We start from the raw sequence: 17,649 nt of genomic DNA on the forward strand, positions 1-17,649 counted from the left end.
TAAACACTTGAGTAAATGAGGGATACAAAGTGTATTGAAAGCAGGTGCTTCCACACAGGTGTGGTTCCCTAGTTAATTAAGCAATTGACATCCCATCATGCTTAGGGTCATGTATACAAATGCTGGGCAGGCCATTATTTTGGCTACCATGGCTATGCCCCCATAGGATCACAATGACCCCATCCACAGGGCACAAGTGGTCACTGAATGGTTTGATGAGCTTAAAAACGATGTAAACCATATGCCATGGCCATCTCAGTCACCAGATCGCAACCCCTTGGAACATTTATGGGACATTCTGGAGTGGCGCCTGAGACAGCCTTTCCCACCACCATCAACAAAACACCAAATAATGGAATTTCTCGTGGAAGAATGGTTTCGCACAGTGGTGTGTATTTGTGGATGCCAAGCTTCCCACAAAAATGTACCCCCCAAATATTTATTTTGTCTCTGTGTTTCATAATTTTCCTTCAATTCGCAAGAGGCTGATGACTATCTCACAGGAGAACATCAGAGCGAGCGAAACAGTGCCCCTCTGTCTCTCTACGTGTAGGCCATCTATCTGATACTGTCTGGTCCAAACGAGTATGACATTGTTGCCGCCCGTAGCATTGAATGCAATCAGTGTTAAGCTAAACTGAGCGAGCTCAACTGTGAATGTTCCTTGGCGTCTCCTATCAAATCGCTTTGAGGGCATACGTCATTAACAGAAGCAACTTGAATTGTTGCATCTTGTGTTGTTGTCCGCCGGTGGCTAGATAACTAGCTAGCTAAAATTATCCCTTTCCAAAATTAGACATGGGTGGAGATAAGGATTTGGACTTGTGGTTTTACCTAATTCTCCGTACTGGCCAATGATTATAACGGCAATTCTGAGCCAACCATTCATTTATACATTGTTGTGCCCCTGGCCTGAGAGGATGTAAGTCCAATATGTAGCTAGATGTAGAAGGCTAATGTTAACTAGCTAACGTTGCCCATGAAGGGAAGTTTGTCTAGCGAGCAAGTATTTTAGCCAGGTAGCCTAGGACAACAAAACATAAGTGTATGACAGAGTGATAGACCGTTTCGTTAACATGAAAGAGAGGGGGATGGCATTGGCGTTTCTCTACAGGTAGGGCGAGTCAACATGTTTTTCTACTTGCGCGAAAGCAAACAGAAATCAGAACGAAGGACATCATATTTAGCTTCTGTTGATTGGACTAAATTGTTTTTGGTATCTTTTAGATGTCACTGTATTAGWCTAAGCAGAGGTGATTTGAGGATGTTGAAGTTGAAATGGTGCTGAAACACAGGAGGCAGTTCCTGTTTTCTTTGTTCCTGTGGTTCTAAATCAATAGTTGTTTAGTGGTCCAAAAATGTCGGAAACATTTACTTACTTAATAACCAGGTTGTAGGTCATGCAATATGCGTCGTGGACTTCACCGAACAGAGGTTGCTCTCCGGTTTTGTGATAAAACAAAGGTGTGGTTGAAGTTATTCTGCCACTGTCTTCTTATTGTCTTGGCCTTTAGGCCTATATATCACGGTCGCAAGGCATATGAATTAGCAGCAAACAACACAATTATCACAACACATACAGTGTAGGTTGTAATGTGTCTTTTTGGGGGGGGGCCTTGGCTTCCCCAGTGATTTTATCCACGCACCACTACTGGTGTCTCATCCATCCAAAAGTATTCCAGACACTTGTAGAATCTGTGCCAAGGTGCCCCAATGCCCTATTTATGACACTATGTTGGCATTTCCTTTATTTTGTCAGTTACATGTATCAACTAGTGCAGTATTTCTCAATGKCAATCCTCGAGTAGCCCCAGACAAAAAACTCCTGATTCAACTCATTGAGGGCCTGATGATTAGTTGACAAGTTGAATCAGGTGCTTCACCAGGGCTACACTAAAAATGTGTACTGTTGGGGGTACTCGAGGACTGGGGTTGGGAACCACTGAACTAGTGACTGTGGATCTCTTGCTGTAATTTGGAGAAATAAGAGAAAATAGTCAAATTTCTTTCATAAGCAGTGCTTCAATATATTTGTCTTAGGACTAGGTTTCAACACAAGCAGCAAGTGCCAAGTGGAGTTATACCACCAAAAATACTCCCATTGATTGATCATAACTACCATATTTACACAAACAAAAGGCTTACATGGTCTGTGTAACTCATAACCCCTTCTTGAAAATAACCCATCTGCAAGAGCTAAACCTTACCCCATGGTATGTGGTTCTCTCATATCTTTTCCCTTGAACGACAAATGTGCATACCATTGAAATACATACATATGAAAGACCATAAGGGTTTCAAAAACCATTTTCTTCATCCCAACAAAGCGTAAGTCTACAATGTGTATTGTCAAGACCTCAATACAAACAAAGAATGATGAATAGCTCAAAAACCACTTACTTCCTTTGAGAAAGACGGCAGAGGACAGTTGCTGTTGATGCAATAACAAGTATTGTGGTCAGTATGTGATACTGATCGCCCATATATACACACAGTACAGGTGGACGACAGCACTTTGCATTCAGCCAATAGTGTGCTTTACTGCATTTGTAAACATGCGTTTACACTGTCCTCTAGTGGATCGAGTACGGTTGACAGTAGTGAAGTCGTCCTGAAAGCACATGTCTGGGGTCAGTTCTCTTCGGAGTAGGAAAAGCTGGTCCTAAACCCAACACTTTGTCCATCCAACCATATACTTCAATGTGATAACCACTTAAGCTCAGGCTGATGTCACTTCCTGCTGATGGAAGTCACTTACTTCCTGGTTCTGCCAGGTTCAAGGGGTTAGCTGTCGTACCAATCCAGGAAGAGCAGAGAGAAGGAGCACATGACGAGGAAGAAGAGAATCCAGACACGGAATCCAGCATTGTTTTGGATGGCCTGGAAACGCAAGGCAAGCATACGATGAAACCACAGAGTTAAAAGAGATCACTGGCTGTGCTAAGCACCTCAAGAGTCAGTCACGAATATTTGGTACATTTGTTTTTCTAAAAGTTACATCCTCCATCCTCCATATGGACACCCTCATAATAAAAAAATATTTAGATAAATATTTCAAAATATGTTTAATATCTACATACAATAATATACTGTACAGTATAAAAAGCAGGGGGGAAAAAAGCAGGGGTTGTTTAGCATAACCTGCCATTACCTCTCGGATGTCCTCGTTTCCCTCTGACATTTTCAGTGGCTCCCACGACTAGCTGATGGATACTGTCTATCTCAGTTTCCTGTGAAAAACACAAAACAGGAAATAAAAACACACATCAAGAACACTTTATTAGGTGGGATGGGCATTGGACCAGGGGGAATAAGGAAGTCACTCACTTGCATTAGCACCTTCTCCGCAAAAATCTCCTGGAGTCGCGAGATCTCAACAACCTTGCCTTCGATTTGCCTGAAAAAAATTGGGAGAAGATGAATTTATCTTTTTCATTTTTGCTTCACCTCAGTCATATTTAGGAATGTAGTGGTAAGAATGGTCTGAAGGGTTGATTAAACACTAACCTGACTTCATCTACTAGGTTGCTCATCTCACTCACCAGCCTCTGGTTCTCCTGTTCAAACTAGACAGAGTGAAACGCAATCAAATCAACGTTTATTTTATTTTGCAAAGGATACAACAGGTGTAAACAGTAGAGCTAAATGCTTACTTACAAGCTCTTCCTCAACAATGCAATGTCTAATATCAAAATACGAAAATAGAAAATCAGAATAGGATTTTAAAGAGCACGGAATCAATACTAGGTCAGATATCTACAAATAAAAACACGGGAAGTAAAACACATGAGAATGTACACAAGGTCAGTACCAGTATCATATCAATATGCAGTTGGTAGATACAGTGCATTCGGACCCCTTGACTTTTTCCACATTTTGTTATGTTAAAGCCTTATTCTAAAATGTATTCAAACATTTTTCCCCCTCAATCTACACACAATACCCTATAATGACAAAGCAAAAACAGGTTTTTAGAAATGTTTGCAAATGTATTCAAACTAAAAAAATGGTATCAAATTTACATAAGTATTCAGACCCTTTACTCAGTATATTGTTGAAGGAGCTTTGGCAGCGATTACAGCCTCGAGTCTTCTTGGGTATGACCTTACAAGCTTGGCACACCTGTATTTGGGGAGTTTCTCCCATTCTTATCTGCAGATCCTCTCAAGATCTGGCAGGTTGGATGGGGAGCGTCGCTGCACAGCTATTTTCAGGTCTCTCCAGAGATGTTCGATTGGGTTAAAGTCCAGACTCTGGCTGGGCCACTCAAGGACATTCAGAGACTTGTGCCAAAGCCACTCCTGTGTTGTTTTGGATGTGTGCTTAGGGTCATTGTTCTGTTGGAAGGTGAAACGTCGCCCAAGTCTGAGGTCCTGAGCACTCTGGAACAGGTTTTCATCAAGGATCTCTCTGTCCTTTGATCCGTTATTATTTTCCTCGGTCCCGACTAGTCTTCCAGTCCCTGCCACTGAAAAACATCCTCACAGCATGATGCTGCTACCACCATGCTTCACCATATGGATGGTGCCAGATTTCCTCCGGATGTGACGCTTGGCATTCTGGCCAGAGTTCAATCTTGGTTTCATCAGACCCGAGAATCTTGTTTCTCATGGTCGGAGAGTCCTTTAGGTGCCTCTTGGCAAACTCCAAGTGGGCTGTCATGAGACTTTTACTGAGGAGTGCCTTCAGTCTGGCCACTCTACCATACAGGCCTGATTGGTGGAGTGCTGCAGAGATGGTTGTTCTTCTGGAAGGTTCTCCCATCTCCACAGAAGAACTCTGGAGCTCTGTCAAAGTGACCATTGGGTTCTTGATCTCCTTCCTGAACAAGGCCCTTCTCCCCCGATTGCTCAGTTTGGCCGTCTGGCCAGCTCTAGGAAGAGTCTTGATGGTTCCAAACTTCTTCTATTTTAGATTGACGGAGGCCACTGTGTTCTTGGGGACCWTCAATGCTGCATAAATGTTTTGGTACCCTTCCCCAGATCTGTGCCTCCACACAATCCTGTCTCGGAGCTCTATGGACAATTTCTTCGACCTCATGGCTTGGTTTTTGCTCTGACATGCACTGTCAACCTTATATAGACAGGTGTGTGCCTTTCCAAAGCACGTTAATCACTTGAATTTACCACAGGTGGACTACAATCAAGTTGTAGAAAACATCTAAAAAAGTATCAATAGAAACAGGATGCACCTGAGCTCAATTTCGAGTCTCATAGCAAAGGGTCTGAATACTTATGTAAATAAGGTATCTGTTTTTATTTTAATGTAATTAACAAAAATGTTTTTTWAAACTGTTTTCGCTTTGGCATTATGGGGTATTGTGTGTAGATTGATGAGGGAAAAACCAAATGTAATAAATTTTAGAAAGATTGTAACGTAACAAAATATGGAAAAAGTCAAGGGGTCTGAATACTTTCTGAACGCACTGTACATGTAGGCAGGGGTAAAAGTGACTTGAATCACATGAGATCAGACAACAACGTAGAGACAATAATAGAAAATTGCATTGGGGAGAGAGAGCAAGCACATGTTAGCATACACAACATCTCTGTTCCATAGTTCCATACCATCTGCATCTCCTCAGGTGAGAGCTCGTCATCCACACGACCCTGGCCCTCCTCCCACAGGCTCACATTGTTCTCCGGGACCTCCATCACGCTCCGCTCTTCAGGGAGAAAACAAGGAGATGTACACTCTTCACTTCACTGTATATAGACTTTTTCTACTGTATGTTTGTTTACTCCATGTGTAACTCTGTGTTGTTGTATGTGTCGCACTGCTTTGCTTTATCTTGGCCAGGTCGCAGTTGTAAATGAGAACTTGTTCTCAACTAGCCTGGTTAAATAAAGGTGAAAAAAAGCTAACGCAAAGATTAAGAAGTCACTCCTTTCATAACTCTTTATTTTAAATACAGAAGTTGACTATTTCCATTCAAACATTTCAGTTAAATGCACTGCATGTATGATTTCCAAGAAAAACACCATTCAAATAGTCAGCTGTTCTCAAAATAGATTTTCTTTCCACCAGTGGGATCACCTCTTGGTCTCTGTACTCACCACCACTGCTGCTCTCCTCCTTGGATGTTTTCTCCTCGCTGTGCTGTTCCACCTGTGGGCTTTTCTCCACCACCACCCTACTGTGGTAGTGCTCTGGCTCTAGTCGGGACCTAGAATAATATCAAAACGCCAAAGGCAAGCTCAGTCTTCCTAAATGTCAAGAAAAACACTAAAGGGATAGTTTGTGTGTTTGGCAATGAAGCCCTTTAATTCACCATTCAGATGAACTCGTGGATACCATTTTTATGTCTCTGCATCCAGTATGTATGAAGTTAGAGGTCGTTTCGTGAGCCAATGCTAACTAGCATTAGCGCAATGAGTGGAAGTGTGCAGGAACATAGACTTCCCATGATTGTGCTAACGTTAGTTGGCAACTTCCTTCAAACTGAATGTAGGGATATAAAAATGGTTTCGACGAGTTCATCTGACTCTGGGGAAGTAGATAAAATCTCCAACTATCCCTTTAAGGCAAGGTCACAATGTGTTTTATGGAGATAGATTACTGCCATAATGTTGTAAATGAATGAAGAATACTGGACAAATAAATTACGTGTTGTAAAAATACAGACTAATAATACACATTTATTGTCAGAATTTAACTCAAGCGTTCCTAAAATCAAGAATTCGAACAATAAATGAATAATTCAAGGTATTTTTTGTTTTATCCTTCCATTGAGAATAATAGCTCCTCGAACACTCACAGTCTCTTCTTGTCTACCACTCTCTTCACTCGTATAGCCCTCTGCTGGGAATAAAGCTTGCATACTCCTGCAAACAATGATCGACACAAATCATATATTGTCAACATTATTACAAAGTACAGTACTTACAATATGCACTGACATCAAATATATACCGGCATCACTAACGAGCCCACCTTTCAAATACATCTCGATTAGGTCGAGGACCGCCCCCCTGTGCTCTTTAATCTGGGTCGATATGACCTGTTTCTCAGCTGGAAGGGCGACAAAAAAAATTGAAAAGTGTTATTATTATTGTGTATTAAGCAGTATACACACACACACACACACCTTCAGAGCGGAGCTGCTTGATGGCCTCAGAGCAGGTTCTCATGAAGATCTGGGCGTCCTGGTCGATCTGGTCTCGCTCATTGTCTGTCATCCGTGTTAGGTCTGATGAGATGAGACTGTAAACACACAAAGCTATTAAATAAAAAACGTATTTCAAATTCAAGTTTTTTATTACATTCATATAGAAGTCAATACAATCCATGAGCAAACAACATATCGTAAATGCAAGTAATTTAATTAAACAAAACCAATATTAAAAGTGTCAGGATACATGGTCGTTGAGATGGTATCGAGAGCTAGGTAGTATTGGACCCAGATCTGCTATAAACCAGATCTGCTGATTCTGTGCAGTTAAATGATATCAGTTACTCTGCTGACTGACACACACACACACACACACACACACACACACAAACAAATCACTATGAGCCGAGTTCTGACAGACTCCAATGTTCTGTCAGTAGCTCTGGCCACCCTAGCCTTTTAGAGACCGAGACTGCCATCGTAGTAATAATTTCTGCTGACGTCAAAGTGAGGGACATTGTACAAAACAAGTTAGAGATTGGATCGTCTCTAACCAATCAGAGGATTGGACTGTACAGGTGCTAAATCTCAGTTTCTGAATGATAGTTCTGTGATGACAGACACATGTACAGTTATTTTAATTTTCTGTCAAATAAACATGAAAAGGGCACACAGACCTTTGCCGTGTTTAATAAAGAAACAATATACGTACATATTATACAAGTCTATGGGAAGATAATGTCATAGAATGTACTTCTTCCCATTTAAACTAATAATAATAATAATGTTTCATTCATAACATTTTTATTTAATATTCTCCATTAGACACAGGTTTAAAGAAATCATATTAACAATTTGGCTAATGGATCCAAATTGCTGGCTCATACTGAATTTAGGCGTAGGCCCATACTACATTTTATTCCGCTGCTCTATCGCTACATACAGGTTACTGCCAAAATAAAAAGGAAACACTTGAGTAAATGAGGGATCAAATTAAATAAAATTGTATTTATCACATGCACCGAATACAACATACCATGAAATGCTAACTTACAAGCCCTTAAACAAAGCAGTTCAAGAAAGAGTTAAGAAAATATTTACTAAATTAACTGAAGTAAAAAATAATATTAAAAAGTAACAAGAAAATGACATAACAATAACGAGGCTATGAATAGTCCGGGTGTCCATTTGATGTTCTTGTTCAGCAGTCTTATGGCTTGGGGGTAGAAGCTGTTAAGGAGCCTTTTGGTCCTAGTCTTGGAGCTCCGGTACCGCTTGCCGTGTGGTAGCAGAGAAAAGAGTCTATGACTTGGGTGACTAGAGTCTTTGACAATTTTTTGGGCTTAGTATATCGGTCCTGGATGTCAGGAAACTTGGCCCCAGTGATGTACTGGGCCGTACGCACTACCATCTGTAGCGCCTTGCGGTCAAATTCCGAGCAGTTGCCATACCAGGCGGTGATGCAACCGGTCAAGATGCTCTCGATGGTGCAGCTGGAGAACTTTTTGAGGATCTGGGGACCCATGCCAAATCTTTTCAGTCTCCTGAGGGGAAAAAGGTGTTGTCGTGCCATTTTCACAACTGTCTTAGTGTGCTTGGACCATGATCGTTTGTTGGTAAGGGGCCCCGAACACAGCCGAGGGGCCCCGGATACAAAGTATATTGAAAGCAGGTGCTTCCACACAATAGCGGACTGACGGTTGGGAGCAACGGGACATTTCCCGGTGGCCTGAGGGTCGTTTTGGCCTGCTGTGAATAGTCAACTTGACCAGCGATAACATAGCAAGCAGGAATGAGTTGATGGAGAATCCACGCATCAGGTGCGACTCTCGCTCTCTCGCGGCAAAAATGACATCAGATCTCTCCGCGACGCACATAGCAACCGTCTACCTGCTTCTCTACCGATAACTTTTTAGACAAGTCGCATGGCGAAATGGACGGTCAGAAAAGGAAAAGTGGAGCAGAGAGGGAGAGAATAAAAAAAGAGAAAGGCCCTTGCCACATACGCAGCTAAATGCTGCAAAATAAGCGACATGTTTTCCAGTAAGGGACCAGGTTTGTCAAAAACACAACACCCAGAATGGCTAGCTAAGTAGCCTAGCTAACGACAGTGACACAACGGCCGGTAGGCTAAACAGTTTGCACATCTTAGGTCTTCGTGGAAGAATTATATCATAGCAATGAGTGCAACATGGCGATCATAATATATATATCAACGATGTCACTCTTGCTGCGGGTGACACCATTCTGTATACATCTGGCCCTTCTTTGAACACTGTTAACAAACCTCCAACGAGCTTCAATGCCATTCAACACTCCTTCCGTGGCCTCCTTCTGCTCTTAAACGCTAATAAAACTAAATGCATGCTTTTCAACCGTTCGCTGCCCGCACCCGCCCGCCCAACTAGCATCACTACTCTAGAATATGTGGAAAACTACAAATACCTAGGTGTCTGGCTAGACAGTAAACTCTCCTTCCAGACTCATATTAACCATCTTCAATCCAAAATAAAATCTAGAATCGGCTTCCTATTTCACAACAAAGCCTCCTTCACTCACGCCGCCAAACATATCCTCGTAAAACTGACTATCCTATCGAACCTCGCGATGTCATTTACAAAATAGCCTCCAACACTCTACTCAGCAAACTGGATGCGGTCTATCACAGTGCCATCCGTTTTGTCACCAAAGCCCCATATACCACCCACCACTGCGACCTGTATTCTCTAGCCGACTGGGCCTCGCTACATATTCGTCGCCAGACCCACTGGCTCCAGGTCATCTATAAGTCTATGCTAGGTAAAGCTCCACCTTATTTCAGCTCACTGGTCACAATAACAACACCCACCCGTAGCATGTGCTCCAGCAGATATATCTCACTGGTCATCCCCAAAGCCAACACCTCCATTGGATGTTGCTTTAATATATCCACATAATTTTCCTGCCTCATGATGCCATCTATTTTGTGAAGTGCACCAGTCCCTCCTGCAGCAAAGCACCCCCACAACATGATGCTGCCACCCCAGTGCTTCACGGTTGGGATGGGGTTTCTTCGGCTTGCAAGCTTCCCCCTTTTCCTCCAAACATAACGATGGTCATTATGGCCAAACAGTTCTATTTTTGTTTCAACAGACCAGAGGACATTTCTCCAAAAAGTACAATCTTTGTCCTCATGTGCAGTTGTAAACCTTAGTCTGGCTTTTTTATGGCGGTTTTGGAGCAGTGGCTTCAAATATATAGGACTCGTTTTACTGTGGATATAGATACTTTTGTACCCGTTTCCTCCAGCAGCTTCACAGGGTCCTTTGCTGCTGTTCTGGGATTTATTTGCACTTTTCGCAAAAAAATTACATCCACAGGTACACCTCCAATTGACTCAAATMATGTCAATTAGCCTTAGGAAAAATTACTTGTGTCATGCACAAAGTAGATGTCCTAACCGACTTGCCAAAACTATAGTTTGTTAACAAGAAATTTGTGGAGTGGTTGAAAAACAAGTTTTAATGACTCCAACCTAGGTGTATGTAAACTTCCGAAACATCAATTAATTTGTCAACGGTTAAATATATCACAATCCACACGAAGGCCGAGCTGAAACCTTGGTGGGGGCATTTTTGGGGTCAAACGTGAAAATGGATTAGCCACATGAAAGTCATACAGTTGAAATGGACAGAAAACAGAAAGTAAACAGGACATGGTTCGGTAACCTGATAGGAGGCTTACCTTCCAGCATTCACATAGTCCTTCCTGTGCTGCAGTAGAAAGTCTTTCAGCTTGGTGATGTTGGAGATCTGTCAATATGAATAGAAAATACATTACAGGAACGTTTATCAATTTCTTCATGTGTCCTTCTCCATTTGTTGACGACATCACAGTTCCTCTTCATGATTTTGGCCATCATTGTGGACTTTCATTGGTAAGATGTACCAGGAACCCCTTTCTTTTTACCAAACCAGTGTAAACATCTAAAGGGCTTATGAGATAACGATGCAGTATCTTGAGAAGTAGGCCTCTCTCTCAACGATGTCTCGCACACTATGTCTCGCACAGCCAAATGCTGGTAAGAAGTCAAAGGTTGGTGGATTTCATTCCTTCACTGGTGGACCAAAGAGTTAATTTCAGGCCTTGCTCACACATCTCAAATTAGGCCTAAAACAACACAACTTTGCTTTCATTGACTGTGAAAGGCAAACCTTGTCCATGTGTCTTTCTCTATCCATTCTGAATGTTTACCAATTACTATTAGTTTATGGCAGGACATACCAAATTCAAACTGGCAATTTCCTTGTTAAATAGTACCAGTAAATAAAATTATACGCTTCGATATAGCTGCCCTGACAGAAAACATTAAAATATGCCTAAAATGTATAATCTGTCAACTATTTATCACAGATAAAATGTCAGAGTAAATGTGTGCGCAGGAAAACCAGAGGAAACTCAGTGGAATCCAATATTTACTCCTGTAATTCAGGCAACATCTAAAAATATCTAATTGTTCCCCATCCACAGAGTGGAGCGCGAGAAGGACAGAAGTGTGTGTGAGTCCACACACAGCAGGCTCTGTTTGAGAAAAYAAAWAAAWAAWWAATAATAATCCAGACAAGCGAAGTATTGAAAATGACACAATGACTGACTGTGACAGAGACCCATGGTGCGCTGGACTGTTTTGGTAAAGCCAAAGCCCACTGTCTTCGGTCCAATCTTTTTCTTCTAGTGACCAAATCGCTGTGTTAACATGGCTTTCTGAGAATCTTTTTTAACTTTTAATACAGAGCTACAATTTGCTTAAAACCCATCTCCTCTCCTAGAAAACAAATAGGCCTAGACGTCTTGTATTTGTATTTATTATGGCTCCCCATTAGTTCCTGCCAAGGCAGCAGCTACTCTTCCTGGGGTCCGGCAAAATTAAGGCAGTTATACAATTTTACATTACATTACAATACATTCATTAAAGAATTCAGAACACACTAAGTGTGTGCCCTCAGGCCCATACTCCATTACAACACATCTACAACGCAAAATCCATGTGTACAGTCGTGGCCAAAAGTTTTGAGAATGGCACAAATATTAATTTCCAAAGTTTGCTGCTTCAGTGTCTTCAGAAATTTTTGTCAGATGTTACTATGGAATACTGAAGTATAATTACAAGCATTTCAAAAGTGTCAATGGCTTTTATTGACAATTACATGAAGTTGATGCAAAGAGTCAATATTTGCAGTGATGACCCTTCTTTTTCAAGACCTCTGCAATCCGCCCTGGCATGCTGTCAATTAACTTATGGGCCACATCCTGACTGATGGCAGCCCATTCTTGCGGGTTTTTGTTTGTCCACCCGCCTCTTGAGGATTGACCACAAGTTCTCAATGGGATTAAGGTCTGGGGAGTTTCCTGGCCATGGACCCAAAATATCTATGTTTTGTTCCCCGAGCCACTTAGTTATCACTTTTGCCTTATGGCAAAGTGCTCCATCATGCTGGAAGAGGCATTGTTTGTCACCAAACTGTTCCTGGATGGTTGTGAGAAGTTGCTCTCGGGGGATGTGTTGGTCCCATTCTTTATTCATGGCTGTGTTCTTAGGAAAAATTGTGAGTGAGCCCACTCCCTTGGCTGAGAAGCAACCCCACATATGAATGGTCTCAGGATGCTTTACTGTTGGCATGACACATGACTGATGGTAGCGCTCACCTTGTCTTCTCCGGACAAGCTTTTTTCCGGATGCCCCAAACAATCGGAAAGGGGATTCATCAGAGAAAATGACTTTACCCCAGTCCTCAGCAGTCCAATCCCTGTACCTTTTGCAAAATATCAGACTTTCTTGGGCGCCCTGAAGCCTTCTTCACAACAATTGAACCGCTCTCCTTGAAGTTCTTGATGATCCGATAAATGGTTGATTTAGGTGCAATCTTACTGGCAGCAATATCCTTGCCCGTGAAGCCCTTTTTGTGCAAAGCAATGATGACGGCACGTGTTTCCTTGCAGGTAACCATGGTTGACAGAGGAAGAACAATGATTCTAAGCACCACCCTCCTTTTGAAGCTTCCAGTCTGTTATTCGAACTCAATCAGCATGACAGAGTGATCTTCAGCCTTGTCCTCGTCAATACTCACACCTGTGTTAACAAGAGAATCACTGACATGATGTCAGCTGGTCCTTTTGTGGCAGGGCTGAAATGCAGTGGAAATGTTTTTGGGGGATTCAGTTAATTTGCATGGCAAAGAGGGACTTTGCAATTAATTGCAATTCATCTGATCACTCTTCATAACATTCTGGAGTATATGCAAATTCCAATCATACAAACTCAGACAGCAGACTTTGTGAATATTTATATTTGTGTCATTTTCAAAACTTTTGGCCACGACTGTACATGTGTGCATAGTGCGTATGTTATCATGTGTGTGTGTATTCATGTGTCTGTGCCTGTGTGTGTGTTACTTCACAGTCCTCACTGTTCCATAAGGTGTATTTTTACCTGCTTTTTAAATCTGATTCTACTGCTTGCATCAGTTAGCTGATTTGGAAAAGAGTTCCATGTAGTCATGGCTTTGTAGTACTGTGCGCTTCCCATAGTCTGTTCTGGACTTGGGGACTGTGAAGAGAGCTCTGGTGGCATGTCTTGTGGGGTATGCATGGGTGGTACCTTCAGCTTGTCAACACCTCTTATAAAAACAAGTAATGATGAAGTCAATCGCTCTTCCACTTTGAGCCATAAGAGGTTGACATTCATGTCATTAATGTTAGCTCTCCATGTACTTTTAAGGGCCAGACGTGCTGCCCTGTTCTAAGCCAACTGCAATTTCCCAAGTCCCTCTTTGTGGCCCTTGACCACACTACTGAACAGTAGTACAGGTGCGTCAAAACCAAGGCCTGTAGAACCTGCCTCGTTGATAGTGTTAAGGCAGAGCAGCGCTTTATTATGGATAGACGTCTCCATCTTAGCTACTGTTGTAGCAATATGTTTTGACCATGGCAGTTTACAATCCAGAGTTACTCCAAGCAGTTTAGACAGTTTAGTCTTAACGTGTGACATTGCTTCAGAGCAATTAGAACCAAGCAGATTTAAGGGATCAAATGTTGTTTGTTATTTAGAGCACTTGTGCTTGTAAAGGGGTTGAGTGAAGCGAAACATCCCCATGGTTGAAAGGCAGGAGTGTGTTGTCTACCGTGTCTGGGCATCTCCAACCGTCAAAGGCCTGAGTGTGTTGTTTTTCCAATTCTCCTAGGCATTTTCACTTTATTTCTCACAGCTATAATCCCATAACATGCTAATTATTGTAAATAAATAAAAAATCGAATCAAGGTTTATTGGTCGCGTAACCAGATCCCGCAGGTGCAGCAAAATGCTTGTGTTTCSAGCGCCAACAGTGCAATATTAATACCTAGCATTTTTTTTTAAACAATACGCACATAGTAGACSTTACAATCCAGGGTCACTAGACCACTGGTGTGCTATTTAAAATCTACTTCAAATCAAAATGACAAACGTCATATTCTTAAATTCCATACAAGCCAATGTGTCTCTGCTTTGCAACACCTCACCAGCATGTGGCAGTAGGTCCCTAGTGTAAGAGCCCCACTAGCTCCCAGGAGAGAACAGAGAGAAGATGTCAAGTGTGCTGGTTTGGAGGGGGGTGATCCATCTTCTTTGTGTATACATTTACATTTGCATGTCTTTGCCAAAGTATGTGAATTTATATGAATATGCGCTTGCGTGTGTGTGTGTTTGGAGCGAGGCAGCAGGAGGAGAGTCTGCCGAGCTAAATCTAATTTCATCATCAAGGACCCCCACTTTACCTCCACTCAARCCTACCCCTCAGCCTGAACAATGCGCAAACAAACCGTCACAGGGGTTTAGCCAGCAGATTTGGTAACTGAGCTAATTTTATAATGATCACCCAGCAGTCATTTATGTCTCCATGGCTTGACCCCTATCTGTCCATTTTGAAGCATGTCTAAATCTCCTTTTAGATATAGCCTAGCCCAGTAGTCACCAACCAGTCGATTGCAATCGAGCTCAAAGGCATTCCTAGTCCATCGCCAAACATTTCTGTAAAAAAAACAAAAAAACAACAGGTGTTCCCCTCAGTCATGAGGCTGAGAGGAAAATGTGCAGTTTTATAGTTAATTAAAGCTAAAATATTGGTGTGTTGACTATGATAAAGGCACTGGATTATGCTCTACCTTATTTGCTAAATGAACGAATGAAACAGGAACTGGCATGGTGCATATAGCCAAAAGAAGCAGTGACATGCCTCAATGCAGTCATATTCGTTGCTTATTGGGAGTGTGGCTTTCAGTTAGTTTTTTTGGGCAACCAATCCAGTGTATGCCATCCCAGGTTATCTGTTCTGTTATATTTAATCAAATCTGACTGTGATAAGGATGCAACCTGGGCTGACGCAGATGGCGGTTACTCATGTGCAGGACGACTTCTTTTGAACTGTTCATCCCAGACACCATCCAGAAAATCATTCTGGACTGCACTAATTTGGAGGGAAGGTGTGTTTTTCGAGAGAGATGGAAGGAGATGGACCAAACTCATTTAAAATCAAATGTTATTAGTCACATGCGTGAAATACCTTACAGTGGAATGATTACTTGCGAGCCCCTAACCAACAATGCAGTTTWAAAAAATACAGATAAGAATAAGAAATAAAAGTAACAAGTAATTAAAGAGCAGCAGTAAAATAACAATAGCGAGACTATATACTGCGGGGTACCGGTACAGAGTCAATGTGCGGGGGCTACGGTTAGTTGAGGTAATATGTACAGTTGAAGTCGGAAGTTTACATACACTTAGGTTGGAGTCATTAAAACTCCTTTCAACCACTTAACAAATTTCTTGTCAACAAACGTTAGGACATCTACTTTGTGCATGACACAAGTCATTTTTCCAACACTTGTTTACAGACAGACAGATCATTTCACTTATAATTCACTGTTTCACAATTCCAGTGGGTCAGAAGTTTACATACACTAAGTTGACTGTGCCTTTAAACAGCTTGGAAAATTCCTGAAAATTATGTAATGGCTTTAGAAGCTTCTGATATGGTAATTGAAATCCTTTGAGTCAATTGGAGGTGTACCTGTGGATGTATGTCAAGGCCTACCTTCAAACTCAGTGCGTCTTTGCTTGACATCATGGGAAAATCAAAAGAAATCCGCCAAGACCTCAGAAAAAAAAATGGTAGACCTCCACAAGTTTGGTTCATCCTTGGGAGCTATTTCCAAACGCCTGAAGGTACCACGTTCATCTGTACAAACAATAGCACGCAAGTATAAACACCATGGGACCACACAGCCGTCATACCTCAGGAAGGAGACGCGTTCTGTCTCCTAGAGATGAACGTACTTTGGTGCGAAAAGTGCAAATCAATCCCAGAACAACAGCAAAGGACCTTGTGAAGCTGCTGGAGGAAACGGGTACAAAAGTATCTATATCCACAGTAAAACGAGTCCTATATCGACATAACCTGAAAGGCCGCTCAGCAAGGAAGTAGCCACTGCCTCGAAACCGCCATAAAAAAGCCAGACTACGGTTTGCAACTGCACATGGGGACAAAGATCGTACTTTTTTGAGAAATGTCCTCTGGTCTGATGAAACAAAAATAGAACTGTTTGGCCATAGAGGGACCGGTGCACTTCACAAAATAGATGGCATCATGAGGTAGGAAAACTATGTGATATATTAAAGCCTGTCTCTTATACACATCTAGATGTGTATAAGAGACAGACCTAAGACAGGGCATTTTTACTAGGATTCAATGTCAGAAATTGTGAAAAACTGAGTTTAAATGTATTTTGCTAAGGTGTATGCCCTTGCTGTCTCTGCCTGGCCGGTTCCCTTTTCTCCACTGGGATTCTCTGCCTCTAACCCTATTACAGGGGCTGAGTCACTGGCTTACTGGTGCTCTTTCATGCCGTCCCTAGGAGGGGTGCGTCACTTGAGTGGGTTGAGTCACTGACGTGATCTTCCTGTCTGGGTTGGCGCCCCCCCCCCTTGGGTTGTGCCGTGGCGGAGATCTTTGTGGGCTATACTCGGCCTTGTCTCAGGATGGTAAGTTGGTGTTGAAGATATCCCTCTAGTGGTGTGGGGGCTGTGCTTTGGCAAAGTGGGTGGGGTTAGATCCTTCCTGTTTGGCCCTGTCCGGGAGTATCATCGGATGGGGCCACAGTGTCTCCTGACCCCTCCTGTCTCAGCATCCAGTATTTATGCTGCAGTAGTTTATGTGTCAGGGGGCTAGGGTCAGTTTGTTATATCTGGAGTACTTCTCCTGTCTTATCCGGTGTCCTTTGTGAATTTAAGTATGCTCTCTCTAATTCTCTCTTTCTCTCTTTCGGAGGACCTGAAGCTGTCTCTTATACACATCTAGATGTGTATAAGAGACAGGTTTAAATGTATTTTGCTAAGGTGTATGCCCTTGCGCTCTCTGCCTGGCCGGTTCCCTTTTCTCCACTGGGATTCTCTGCCTCTAACCCTATTACAGGGTCTGAGTCACTGGCTTACTGGTGCTCTTTCATGCCGTCCCTAGGAGGGGTGC

The 17,649-nt window shown here is 42.3% G+C and overlaps 1 protein-coding gene across 1 annotated transcript in view; it reads right to left on the reverse strand.

Annotated features, from left to right (window-relative positions):
- Window positions 1–2,696: 2,696 nt before the first annotated feature.
- LOC111970437 (syntaxin-18-like) overlaps window positions 2,697–17,649 on the reverse strand; it is a 43,081-nt gene continuing 28,128 nt past the window's right edge. The window contains 11 exon segments of the mRNA XM_023997164.2: window positions 2,697–2,880; window positions 3,152–3,176; window positions 3,178–3,230; window positions 3,328–3,397; window positions 3,508–3,566; window positions 5,568–5,665; window positions 6,057–6,166; window positions 6,758–6,824; window positions 6,934–7,011; window positions 7,088–7,203; window positions 10,835–10,902. Coding sequence (XP_023852932.1) covers window positions 2,785–2,880; window positions 3,152–3,176; window positions 3,178–3,230; window positions 3,328–3,397; window positions 3,508–3,566; window positions 5,568–5,665; window positions 6,057–6,166; window positions 6,758–6,824; window positions 6,934–7,011; window positions 7,088–7,203; window positions 10,835–10,902 — 840 coding nt within the window. The 3' untranslated portion in view covers window positions 2,697–2,784.

Source organism: Salvelinus sp. IW2-2015, linkage group LG11 (genome assembly GCF_002910315.2).
Source record: "Salvelinus sp. IW2-2015 linkage group LG11, ASM291031v2, whole genome shotgun sequence".
Taxonomy (NCBI): domain Eukaryota; kingdom Metazoa; phylum Chordata; class Actinopteri; order Salmoniformes; family Salmonidae; genus Salvelinus; species Salvelinus sp. IW2-2015.